Raw genomic sequence first — 14,496 nt, forward strand, 5'->3', positions numbered from 1 at the left:
AGTACTATATATTACAGAGTTTCTTAATTTAAAAGTAAATATTAAAAAAACACAGATAAACATTGATTTTTGTGTGTCACATGGTATGTTGAATGCACCAATGGTTCAAATTAGATGTTAGTGAAGTCAAAACACTAATTACAGATATTAACAAGCTAGAATATAAAATAAGAACATCTTATCTTTTCTATTTGCTAAGATATTGCTCATGTAATAAATCAAACACAGTGGCACCCTGCCCACCTCTTTCCATTTTTGGAAACACTCCCTTATACACACTTCTATATATGACACGAATAACCAATCGGAATCTCAGAATCTCCCCTAGTGGCTTTCTCTGCCATTTTAACAGGCTTGGATGCCATTTCTTTCTTTTGAACCAATATTTGTAGGAGGTTGGGTGTGCCTTTAGTCTGTTTGAAATTTCATATTTTTTTAGACTAAAAATACTACTCTTGATAAATTATAGTGGAATTCTATGGTATAGATGTAGTAATTTATGATTTTTAGTTATTCAAATGTGTATATAAAACTTTAAAAAATTATTTTGTTTCTTATCTTCCATGTGCAAATTTTTTAAAGGCTTGGCAACCTATGTCAAACAGCAACTGAATACAAAGGTCATAACTAGAAGAGATAATTGATTGCTCTACTTCTTTATTTACTGTTTTATGTTTTAAGAAAAATAAGTTTAAGAACTTATTTCAAAATAGCAATAATCTATATACATATATAATAATTGAAATGTGACTGTATTTTACAATCTACCAAACCCATACAGAGATTCATTACTGTAAATAACAGATGAAATATAAAGTTTTTTCTTAAGAAATGTTTGATAACTATCTGGATATTACAAAAACTTTGCATGTGAAATTTGAAAAGTTTCTGATGCATAAAAGTATTTTTAATCTTAAAATGAAAGTTACTTTGCATTATGGATAGGCAACATGCGAAAAGAAAAAAAGCATGAGAAAAACAATGCTTTACAAACCTTAAGACTTAATGAAAAATTTTAATATTTTGCATATGAAAGCATTGTAATGTTTACTGGTAATGTACCAAATTTCGTTAACATTCACTCACTAATTTAAAAGTTATAGCCTGAAAACTATAACAAGCACAAAATGGGTACAAGGTCAGTCCCAAGGACCGAGCCCATGCTGAAAGAGTTAAACTACTTTCTTCTCAATTTATATGAAGAAACTCAGCATCGGGATGTAGATAATAAATCAATGTTTAGTATTATTTAAGTTTTAAGTTATTATTTTATAAGGAAATATTTTTTAAAATTCTCAATTTCCCCTAGTATGAGAACTGTGACGTTTGTTATCTAGGTATCCCCTCTTCTCTAATGTTTTACCACCCCTCTGAGAAGTACGATATTGAATCTAAATTACTTATTATAATATTTTCATTGCTCACGCAAAGCCTAACTTACATAACCTTCAATCTTATTTAGTTACAAAGCAATAAAATAGAAAATCAGACCCTTCTTGCCACACCCACCTGTCACAACTTTTTCAGAACTTGACAATAGTACTACATTCTATATAACCAATAGAAAGCCCACGTTTTTCTCTGTCAAATAATGTATTATATTACGTAGTTGTCTGTCCAGAGAATTGTCTATTTTCCTTCCAGTTCAAACTTTATACCCACTGGAAACACATCAATGAGTTTAGCTGAGTTTTGAATGACTTTTGTAGCACAGTTAGAAAGACAGAAAAATAATTATAGTTATGGTACATTGTTTCTTTTTCACATGTTATTATTCTGTGTTCTTTGGTGCTTTACGAAAATGGAAATTATTTAATTCAGTAGTACAGTTAGTGTAAAAAAGTTGGGTTAAGTTTCATTGACAGTCGAGAGCAAAAAAAGAAATTCACAGTTTATTCTTTATTTATTATTATAAAAGTAACTAAAATGTAAAAATTTAATTTTTTTTAGGTTAGATAAAGTAATATATATCATGATATTATTAATAATAATATTTATAAGGTACACTTGGGAGTAGTCCGTGCATTATGTAATTCGATACCATAATGTGAGCTGCACATTTACCACATGATTTGCAATTTATATGGCACAAATAGTAGATAGAGACGGTTCAAAAGGCAATAAAAGAATAAAAATTATATATAATAGATGTATACTGTTACAAGCTTTAAGCTGCTTAGGATAAACAACTGCATGGTTTTCTGTTACAGTTTGCAGTCATTCCAGAAAGAACATAGCAGAAAGTTATAATTATTTCCTAACTTCTTATGGTGGTTACGAAGTTGGTCAAATCAACCAGCCTCATACAGAGTTAGGGTAAAGAAAATAACAGATAAAAATATAGTGTTTATCTGAAAAAAAGAAATTTATATTTATTTAGGAGCTTTTAGGGTTATGAAAAATGATAATTGAAAATTTTCAGAAGAAAAATAGTTTTAATCTTATCATGAAAATTACTTTACACTCTTAAAGGTAAACAACATTCAGTGTAAATTGTAAATAAAGTTTTTCATTGACAGAGAAATGTTTTTTTTTGAGTTTACTAAATTTTACCTATGGGACTCTTGAGAGAGAGCTGAGAGTCCAGGATCCTTCATTGTGAGAACCCTGTAAATATTTAATATAACCAAAATTTTAATAGTTTGGTTCTTTTATCTTTGATTATAAATTTTGGAAGAAATAATTTTGTGAGTTCTGTGTTATGTGAAATATTAAAACGTTAAAGATTTTTTGAAAAATGTTTTATGTGTTAGAACTTAATATAAAGTGTCTCTAAGTCCAGTTGTCTAGTATTCCAGGGTAAGTTTTTTTTTTTTTACTTATTAGTACTGTAGACAGTATCTTAATATTTTATTTATCTGTTAAGTATTGTCAAAATACATCTTTTTTTTTATAAGTAATGACATTCTGATATTTAACAATCTCAGTTAAGTGTATTTTACATAGTTATTTATTTTGTACAGAAAGCTATTGATTTGGTGACAAGGGCTACAGAAGAAGACAGGAAGAAGAATTACAGTGAAGCTTTCAAACTGTATAATCATGGGGTTGAATATTTTCTTCATGCCATTAAATGTAAGTATGTGTATGTGAGTGGTAAAAGGTTTAAACAGCAAGGCTGAAACAAATTGAGGTTTTCAGTAGTTCACAATGGCTTAGATGAAAATTGCACTTATTTGATGTTAATCTTTATATTTTTTCTAATACTGAACAGGAACATGAAAGACCTGAGTAAAGATTATGTGGCCAATTACAGGTGTCAGAGTGCAAGAAAAATGTTTTCAAATTCCCTTCAAGTATTAATATAGCCAAAATTTTAATAGTTCATTTATATTTGATAATAAGTTTGAAAAAAAAAATTCTGCATCTTGTGTTATGTGAAATATTAAAACATTATTTTTTTATTAATATTTTATGTGTTAGGACTTGTCATAAAGTCTGTAAATCCAGTTGTCTAGCATTCCAGAGTAAGCTTCTTTGACTTACTATTACTGGAGACAGAATCTGCAATTTTTTATTTATTTCTCAATTTTCTGCCCCCAATTAACTATTTTTGCTAATAAGTGTTTGTAACTAGTTTTTGGGTTTGATTGAGCTCTTGTATTTTGATTTGTGATACTTTTATTATAAAGATTGTTTTGCATTTTTAGCTTGATGTATATATATATATATATATATATTTAAGACTAATCTAGTCTCCTAAGCTGACCAAACCTCATGAGATATTATTGGGATTATGGCTAAAAATATCATTAATACCAAGGGTACCCAGCTGACGAAACAATACATTCAGATATATAAGTAGAAACATAAGAAAAGTATATTTAATTAGCTTTAATGATTATCAGATTGATTTATAGTTTAGCTTGCTTTGATCACAAATTATGGTTGATAGTTTAAATTTGTTGCATATAACCATATTATATACTTGTAGAATAGATAGGCTTACCATATGGTGGCACACTTAAAACTTATCATGCAATAATGAGCATAACATTAGCCACATGACGACAGAATTAAAGCTACCAGTATGATTACATTTTGAACTTAACCTTACTGACAACAAGGGACCATTTGGCCCTTCAAATTTGTTTCCTACACACCTTCCACTGAAGAAAAAAAAAATGTAAATCCACTCCTTGCTTCCGAGGAAATTATCTGTTCTTCTCTTATTAAACCCTTATAAAACTGCTAGCCTACACTTTACTGCCAACAGAAACTCACTCCACAAGTTAATCACTTTGTTTAAAAAAACAGAAATTGTGTTAATTGGTGTCTTTTTCAAGTCTTAAACTTGTCCTCTCATCCTATTGTGTTCAGAAAACAACACCAAAAAATTGGAGAACTTTATCTAATAATCCTGTATAATTGTATAAACTTTTAGTCAGATCTCCTTTTATCCTCCATTTCTCAAGAAAAATTTAGTTAAGATGTTTTAGCCTATTTCCATAAGATAACCCATCCATGGAATCATCCTAGACCTCCTCTGAAGCTTTTCCATAGTAATCACAATAGGTTTGGCTTATTAGCTGAGATATGCATTATTTAGAAAAATAATAAAAAAAATAGCCTTCAGTTTTCTACAAATTTTCAAACCAAGTGTTAATATTAATGAATAGTAAAGTGGAATAGAATAAAAAACTTGGCTGTTTAAAGTAGTGTATTAATGTGCACACTTTATCAGTCATAAAACTAAAAGAATTTAATTAACAATTTTTCTTTCAAAATGTGGTTCACGTTATTACTAGTCCATGATTAAATTTAATAAACAGCAGCGAATGTTTTCTTTAAGAAAAAGATGAAAGGAAAAATAGAAATGTTGACATGTTCAAAAAGAAATGAAATTGGTTCTTTCTGCAGATGAAGCACAGAGTGAAAGAGCTAAGGAAAGTATTCGTGTTAAATGTACCCAGTATTTAGAAAGAGCAGAAAAACTTAAGTCTTATCTGAAGAAGGATAAGGAAAAGAAGCCAGTAAAGGCAGGAGAAAATGGATCCAAGTGAGAAAAATATTTCATTACCAGCTTACCTAGGAATAATTATATATATAGTTTTAATAGTGACTGTCATATGATTTTAATATGTACCATTTTGGTCTATGTCTTAAAATACTTTAACGTTAAATTTATGTATCAAAATAAAATTGTTGAGTAAGGAATTGGTAAAACTATTTGACACATCAGTTCAAACAGAATTTATCTCAATAACTTGAACAGGATATCTTGCACCTCTAACAGCGATGCTTATTTTGTGTAAAAAAAATATAATAATAAAACCGTATCATTAATTCAAAGTTTTGTAAATGCCAAAAAATCATATCTATTCTTGATAATCATGTCTTTATAATTTATAATTCATTCTTTTATAAAACTTTGAATTAATGATACAGTTTTTCTGGAAAGGAAATTTAATTTTTTCCTTTTGTCACATCAACACAGAATACAATTAGGTACAAGAAAAAGCTCAGCAGGATATGTTGGTAGCTGTGCCTCTAATTATATTGGCTTAATCTGCTTAGATGATAAAGAAATTGTGTGCTTTCTTCAATCCATAAGTCAATCACCATGTTAGAAAAATAGAACTATTAACTGGTGCTTAGTATGTCTTTTCTAAATCTTGAACTTCTGTCTCATCATCCTGTTATCTTTAGAATACAGCAAAAAGAAACCAGAGGTATTTACCCTGTCAACACCATCAGTAAGTTGTGTAAACTTCAGTAGAATCATCTCTTACCCTTCTTTTCTTAAAAGAAACTAAGCCAAGAGATCCTTACCTGTCCTTGTAAAATAATCTTGTCATCCCAAAAATCATCCTTGTAGCCCTCCTCTGAACCCTTTGCAATAAATTCATTTTCTTTCTTAGATAAGGAGACCAAAACAGTACAAAATTCATAGTGAGACCTAACTGTAGACAGATAAGTAAACACTCCCTAAACGTTTATTAGATTTACTAACAGCAACTAAGTACTGCTTCAGTGACTTGAGTGACTTATCAACAATTATGCCAAGATCTGTTAATTGTGATAACCTGTATATATTATGTTATATTTATATTAATGAATCCTTTCCAGACTAATGAACACCTTTAAGGTGTCAAGTGCATGCCTAAACATGAAATTTCAAAATTTAAGTAAAAATAATAATTCTAACTATTTCAACAATTTTTACCTGAAAAGTATTTTTTAGAATTGATAATTTGTTATTTTGTAACATTTATATAGTGTGATTTGTAAAAAGAAAATTTAAAAAAAGTTTAGACTTCTGCACATTTTTGAGAAGCCTTGCCTGTAAAGAAACACACTTACTGAATTTTTAACATTTTTTTGTCCATCCCAATGTATAGGCTTTCATTTGCTAAGACACTATTATCCCTTGAGAATACAATTAACCAAGTCTTGTTTTTCTCTTGATTTTGGGCCCGGCATGGCCAGGTGGTTAGGGCACTCGACTCACAATCTGAGGGTCACGGATTTGAATCCCCGTCCCACCAAACATGCTCGCCCTGTCAGCCATGGGGGCATTATAATGTGACGGTCAATCCCACTATTCGTTGGTAAAAGAGCAGCCCAAGAGTTGGCAGTGGGTGGTGATGACTAGCTGCCTTCCATCTAGTCTTACAATGCTAAATAAGTGACGGCTAGCGCAGATAGCCCTCGTGTAGCTTTGCGCGAAATTCAAAACAAACAAACAATTTCTTGATTTTCCTTCTCTGTCTAATAGTTTATTATTACAGACCCTTCATTCACATTTCTTGTGTGAAGTCATGAAGGGGTGGAAGCAATTGCTAATGAAGAACATCGTTGAAAATAGCTACACGCAAAGTTTGAATACCATTAGTTAGAGAATATTAAAACTATTTATGTCAATGTAAAGTAAATAACACAGTATGAAAAATAATGTATGGTTTCTTGAGAAAGTGATTAGATGTAGCTCCTACAGAGAAAAACAAAGGAATATAGTGGGAAGTTTAAAAAAGTCGGGAATAAACAATTGTCCTGGGATTTTTTTTAGTTTCTTTAAATATTCTTTCCATTTCTGAACATATTGTCATGTTAAATTATATTTGTTTGAAAATGAATTAGATTTCTTAATAGGCTTAGAGAGTATGGCAGCAACAGCAAAATAATCCACTGACTCAAATCCTTATTTATTGAATACTGTTGTTAAGTTTATTTTGTTCAAAAAATGCATGTCAATGAAATGATTACAATTTACTGAAGAAAAATTATATTTATTAGATATAAATTTATTTCAACCTAGAATATTTTTAGCTAGCTTGACCCAACACCATTTTGAAAAGTTAAGTCTTGGATCACTGTATTTTTACACTGTGTTTATTATGATTTATAGCCATAAGTGGTGGCCATTGTAAATGGCAGAATAAAGTTTCAAAATAAATATGTAATGAAAATCAACCAAGTCCAAAGTGATGGATATATAAAATGAAACTCTTTGATCGTCAATAAAAATGTTTATGTTGCAAGATGAAAAGAAGTATTTTTAATGGTTACAAAAAGTGTCTCACAACAGAGTTTTTTGGAATTTCATGATCTAAAGTATTATAAAAAACTAAATCAAATTATATTTATTTTTCTAAGCCAAATTAGACACTGTTTAATATGTTTCTCAGAATTTGCATGCAATTTGATTAAGTATCCACTATAAGAAGTTAAAAAAATCAAGGGCTATCACTGAATGCCCACCCTGGTGTGGAAAGGGTTAAAGGTCATTTATTCTGCGTACCAATTGATCCAAGTCATTCTATGGTACCTCAAAGTCCTAAGTATGGCTAGAAATTCCAAAGAGTTTATCATCAACAGATATTACTAATTTACTAATTATGTCAATAATGTAAATAAGAAAAGAGCAAAGGCTCAAATACTGATTTCTGAGGTACTGCACTGTCCAATTAATTAGTCCTTCTCTAACTCTCTACTAATGTAATATCCTTAGAAAAAATTTTATGTAGTACGTTATCAAAAGTTTTTTTTGAAAACTTATATAAACCAAGTATACACCATTTCCACTGTCTAGATAACAAGTAACATCCTTAAAAATAAAGATAGCAGATTAGTAAAACAAAATTTGTCTTTGATAAATCTTTAAACTTGTGTTCATGTTATAGTGTTTCACTAAATGATTTTATAAAGCTTCTTTTATCAGACTATCTAAAATGTTTCCCACTACAGGAGTAAGACTAATAGTTCTATAGTTTCTAAGGCAACACTTGAAAAATAGTAGTAATATTACCAGCTCTTCATTCCTCAGACATCTGCTTACTGTCTATTTACCTACAGAAAATAGAGAGAGAGAGGCTCACATATATGATCTTTGACCTCCTTTAATATTTTACTGAATTCATTGTGTGGTCTTGGTACTTTATTTTTAATGTCTTAGTCTTTCTACTTATTGCCAAGAGATCGGTATCTACATGGTTCAAATCAATTCCAATATTTCCCATAGAATGATAAGGACTGGGAATATTGCTTAAATACCTCATCTCAGCAGTGGGCATATATAAAGTCAGGGTGGATGATATGAACACTTTCCATTATTCTAGCTTGATGCAGAATTTTGGGAAATAAGTGTACGCTGGGAAGCACCACAAACCACCTAGCAGCTTCATAGGAACAATGCTAGAAAAAAAAGGAGAGAATGTACTCACCTGACTAAGGACGGTTGGTAGACTGGAAGATAGCCAACGGAAGCAGGCAGTAATCCACAGGAGATGAGACAGCTAGACAGTAAAGAGAGTGGGCAACGAAGTTATGTGAGGTAGTCACATGCCAGCTGGAGGGATCTTGTCCAGCGACTTTCAGAAACAAGTGGTGAGAGAATGAGAGAGGAGACAAATGTGATGGGATGAAATGTGAACCATCTGTGAGCAACAACCCTCTATGTGGAGTAGACCAAACAAAGAATGTGGTAGACCCTACTGATAAAGGTAAGAGGAGAGTTGTCCCTAGAGGAAGAGGAAACCCTGGGAATGTAGAGTGAAAGATGGAAACCCTGAAAATGAGAGGTACGAGATAAGTAGCAATGACCAGGGCACAAAGGTCTGAATGATCATAGAAAAGTAAGATTTAAGGAAAGGAGAGAGTAGGAGAGTAGAGGTCACCTACTCGAAGAACTGAAGACTGAGGGGTGAAGGATTGCTCTGGAGAACTAAGAATATAAGGACAATGGAAAATAGATGGGATGAGTCACTAGCATAAAGATCTGCATAAGGGCAGTGACAAGCCAGAAGTAAGAGGAATATGTCTAAAGAGAAAGTGGTAGAAGTTACAGGTTGCCAATAGCTCAAAGGGGCATGGGTAAGAACATTCAGGATGACACTGAAGTTCCAGTTGGGCATGGCATGGGAACAGGGTATGTCCTTGGATGAGGAAGGACCAGAACAAGGTGGAGAGAAAAGGGGAGGAAACACCTTGCAGTATTGAGAATGTGAAACTATGAAGACAAGGCTGTCCAATAACTAGCAAAGGCAGAAACAGCTGAACTCTATTAAACAGCCTGGTAACGGTAAGGAAGATGTCCAACAGTAGAATGATCAGAAGGAAAGTGGTGATGAATGAACCAACATCAGAAGCCATTCCCTCCACACGGGTAAAAGGACTGGGTAGAATAATTCCCATAATGGAAAAGGAAAGGAATACCAGATAGGAAAGTCTGGTTCAATTAGCGATGGATCAGACAAATCCGGTAAAAGGACTGGGTAGAATAATCCCCATAATAAAAAAGGAAAGGAGTACCAGATAGGAAAGTCCGGTTCAATGGGTGATGGATCAGACAAATCGAAATGTGAAAGTGGAAGGACAAGATCTTGTGATGGAAAGGAGATGGGAAATGTTGAAGCAATAGTGTATATAATAGGCAGGAGAAGGGGTTAGGTTTTCAGGTGGCATAAGAGAGGGAACCAAAGGTAAGCCAGCCATAGGGGTACTACCAAGATGACCCAAGGTAAAGGTCAGCAAGGTGGGTGAGCATTATGAAAAGCATAAAACCAGACCTGGTGGAAAGCAGCAACACTCAGAACCAAGGGATGGAGAACAGATGATCAGAAGAGAGGAAGTTTGAAAGTAAGAGGATTATCTAGGCAACAACGAGTGGAGTCCCAAAGAGACCAGCTGTAGATAGAATGGTCTGGCTAAAAGGCAGTCTGCAACCCAGTACATAGTATGCAATACATGCCGGGTGAGGAAACCAACCTATTTGAGAACTGGCCCAATAAGGAAGGTCCAGGAATGGAAAACAAGGTATTCTGGATTGAAATCCCCATGGCAGTTAATTAAGAAAAAAAAACAATGAGTTGTTGGAATGGAAAGTAACAAAATGAGTAGTGCCAATAATGGTATCATGCCTGACAGTCTACCAGAAGTTCAAGTGCTTGGGTATGGAGAGAGGACTCTTCCTGGTTATATGTGCTAGATGCTCCTCAACAAGAGGGGGAAGCATAGATGAAGAGGTGAAGGTCCAGTATGGGTGGAGGTAATGGAACACAGATGGTGATATTGGATTAGTCCAGCTACATGTACAAATACTAAAATAGAGGAAAGGACGGGAGAACCATTGAGGTCAAAGAATCCCATGTGGCATCCCACTGGATGCACAAGGGCCAGCAGAAGAGGTGCACATGTGTGTGACCTAAAAGAATAACCAGTCTACATGAAGCCACTGTTACTAAACACTAAACCTCACACGCAGAATGAGTAGGATAGACATGAATCCTAGTGATTATAAGTTCCATAGCTTGCAGGAAGATGGGTGAGCATTATGACAAGTATAAGACCAGACCTGGTGGAAAGCAGCGACAGCCAGAACTAAGGGATGGCAAAAGGCAAGGGCAATCCCAAACATGATAGTCATGAAAGGGGATATAGAAAGACAAAAATGAGGAAATTAGAATCATATAGACGGAAAGGGCGAGGCTTGATGTCGTGTAAGTAGGCCAGTAGTGGTAAATGAAATGAATTACGGCGAGGATGAAGAAAGACATGACACGGGAAAAGTAAATGGTGCATACCTGAGAAATTAAGGCTTAAGAATGCAAGAAAATTGAAATTACTCTGGAACAATGAGCCATAACTGTGACACAACCTGTGTGAGGAAATTAGGCACTACAAGTAGTAAAAGATATTACATGAACTAGTATTCATGGTTCGAAGAAAAAAAGAAGGAAATAAAGTTCCCTAAACCTCCCAAATCTCAGTAAATTAACAAAGTAAAAACACATCTGATGTGTTTGGTGCTGAGGAATAGAGTGAAGATCATGAGTGCAAAAGCACAGAGGGAGCTAGTACACAGGGAGATTATGTCACCTTCCTATTGGTAGAGGACTTTTACTGCATAATAACATCATTATGCAGTAGCGCAAGTCATAAGAAATCTCTGAAGTTTAGGTGGTAGTTGTCTAAAGACTAGTAGAATACAAATCTATAGGACAGATAAATGGGGAAAATAGCTTTCTGTGTGTAAAGGTGAGTATTTATCAGAAATACATTTTGAGGTAAGGAAAATGTTAACATTCATGTGAAGAATAAAAATACTTTTGTTCATCATACAGTTTGCATGTTGCATTTGCATAACTTCTAGTACCTCCATAATGCATACCTATAGTTTTTTTCAGTATTCATATACATTATTTCTGTTATTTACTCTCCTCTACTACAAACTGTCACCAAGTAAGTAATATAGGGTAAAATGAACAGTTGATGACTCTGTCATCATATACAATACCATGATGAATGGTGCTCTGTTAAAGATCATTATATACTCACTTTGACCCCCACCCATGCACATAGGGTTAATGTGTGTGTGTGTTTGCAATTTATAAAATTATTTTTCATGCAGTTCCTTGTGCACCTAACAGTATTCAAGCTGGCAAATACTTAAATAAGATCTGCCAAGGTGTTCTTACAAAATTCTAATGTCAGCAACTGTGGTGTGAAGAAGTAACAATACATTTAATAGAAGACAAATGAACACCATTTGACCAAAATTTAATATTTTTGAAATATTTTATTGTTGTTGTTATGACTGTTTCTGGTTTTTGTAGATTACAGCTTCATTAATAACGCTATTAGCACTTGAAAGTTATGTACGTAAGAAAAATTATTACCAGAATGACTGTTAGTAAAAATCACATTGTAAGTTCTGTGAATTTTGAGCCTTTCAGTAATTTGGCATCATTTAGAATTAACAAAAATAAAGTTAAGTTTTTAGCTAAGGACTATAGCTTATATTTAATTTATTTTTGAATAATTGCATCATATTCATTGAAACATATTTAAATAGCGTACAAATGCTATTATTTTAGAAAAGAAGAAAATAACAGTGACAGTGAAGAAGATGATCCAGACAAGAAGAAACTTCTTAATCAGTTAGAAGGTAGATATAGAAACATGCATCTCAGTAGTACATGTTTGTTTTCAAACTAGTAGAATTGGAACTGAATGGAAGCAATTAAAGAAGTAAAAATTCTGAAGTATTTAATTAGAGGTTTTAAATTAATCTTTTTTTTTGTAGAAAGACTCAGCTTGAAGGGTACTCACATATATCTTCTTGTGACCCCATTGACTCCTATACTTTGATTATAATTGGCCTAGGCTAGCAATGTTACAGTAATATGACATTTTTGAACTATATTGTTATATATATATATACACATTGAATATTCTTAACTGAGTCAATGTTTTAAAGTTTAAATTACAGAATTGAATATTAATTATTAGCAAATTCATACTAGTAAGAAGAGTTTAGCAAATTTGTTTGTGACCTAACTTGCATATGATGAACTGCTTTTTGCCTGACACGAGGCCACAAGGGCTGTTATATTAGTTGGGGGGTCATCATAGTTTAGTGGCTCTCTTTGAACATGCCTCAGTTTAGCCAGCGAAACTCTGTTTTGTTGATAGAAAAATGGTGCAATTCAGTCAATACAAATTAACTTTTACTGTCCAATTTTGTAAACAAAGAATCAGGATATGGCGTCAGTCAGCAAGCAGATGCTGTGGAATATTTTGCAGGGACTGTTTACAGCCCTCATGCATTTTCAAAACATGAAGGGCTGATGTTTATGTTCTAACAGAATAGTAGCTATATGTAAATTATCTAGCTATATTTCTTTAGCTTCTTTGTATTGTTAATTAGTTTGATTTTTGTTCAAAATTAGTATAAATAGTTTAAAATGTCAGTATCTGATAACAATTGAATATTAAAAATTGGGTTTAAATCTACGAACTAGAAACTATTGACCCATTTTGTTATGTTGTACTGATGACATGTGCATTCAGGAAAGTTTAATTATATTTGTCTGAAAATTATTAGGCATTCCTCTTTTTTTAATGAGTCTGAGAAAGAACTTATTCGTTGTTTGCTTCCAGGTGCTATTGTAATGGAAAAACCTAATGTCATGTGGGCTGATGTGGCTGGGTTAGAAGGAGCTAAGGAGGCTTTGAAAGAAGCTGTGATACTTCCCATCAAGTTCCCTCATCTTTTCACGGGGAAAAGAAAACCTTGGAAAGGAATTTTGCTTTTTGGAGTAAGATTTTTGAAAATTTCTTATTAATTTTAAGTGCTAGGTATTGGTTGTTTTTTTTTTCTTGCCTTCAATGAAATTTTGATATCTTTTGAACTAATGTACACAATTTTGACTATGTTTGTCTTTCTTTACATTTTCATAACTTTTTTACTACTAACAATTACACTCATTCTATGGACAGTATTTCAGTAGTATAATGGAGATATGAAAATGGGTGTGGTGGAAATGAAATAAAAGCAGAAAGTTGATTTCTGAATATTTACTTTTGTCTTTAATATCTCACCACACATGTGCATTACAATAAGATAGTCTTGCATTTAGAAATCAGCTACTTGCTGTTGGCCTATTATGAGCATTTGACACACACACACACACCCCATCTCAAGAAATAATTCAAGATTCTAATCCTGTTAGGACACTCCATGGTTCAGGTTTACTATGCAGACAAATTTTGGTGATGCTCAGACCAAAACTGTGGACGGAGATAACAGACAGACAAAATATCATGAATTATAACAAGATTGTGTTTATGTTGTGCTATACTTTTATGTATTTTATAAATGATACAAAATTTTAAAAAGGCAACTGACTGGTAAATTTACAAGTTTGAAACAGCATTTTAGTAATGTTTCAAAATATGCGATTCCCAAAATGTTAGCTTACCTTTTTTTAAGTTTAAGAGACACACAATATCCCAACTTTTCAGTCATGCAGATATAATATTATTATTAAACAAGGATAAAAAAAAATCACCAAGATGTGATAACTGCACTAGACCAATCATTTGGGAGAGTCAAGTAAAGAAAATTAATATTTATAGTATCAAATAGGAACTAATGATCTTTTATTACTTTTGAATAATATTTCAATAAAATTAATGTTTTTTTGGAAATTTACCATTCATTTTTTCATAGAATACCATAATTTGGCAAATGTTTTATTATATATATATATATAT

The 14,496-nt window shown here is 32.5% G+C and overlaps 1 protein-coding gene across 1 annotated transcript in view; it reads left to right on the forward strand.

The window, feature by feature from the left end:
• Nucleotides 1-14,496, forward strand: part of LOC106478413 (vacuolar protein sorting-associated protein 4B-like) — a 33,482-nt gene that overhangs the window by 5,881 nt on the left and 13,105 nt on the right. The window contains exons 2-5 of the mRNA XM_013938956.2: nucleotides 2,964-3,075; nucleotides 4,861-4,999; nucleotides 12,315-12,385; nucleotides 13,381-13,538. Coding sequence (XP_013794410.1) covers nucleotides 2,964-3,075; nucleotides 4,861-4,999; nucleotides 12,315-12,385; nucleotides 13,381-13,538 — 480 coding nt within the window. The remainder of the gene's footprint in view (nucleotides 1-2,963; nucleotides 3,076-4,860; nucleotides 5,000-12,314; nucleotides 12,386-13,380; nucleotides 13,539-14,496) is intronic.

The sequence above is a fragment of the Limulus polyphemus genome, unplaced genomic scaffold, assembly GCF_000517525.1.
Source record: "Limulus polyphemus unplaced genomic scaffold, Limulus_polyphemus-2.1.2 Scaffold209, whole genome shotgun sequence".
Classification (NCBI taxonomy): Eukaryota; Metazoa; Arthropoda; class Merostomata; order Xiphosura; family Limulidae; genus Limulus; species Limulus polyphemus.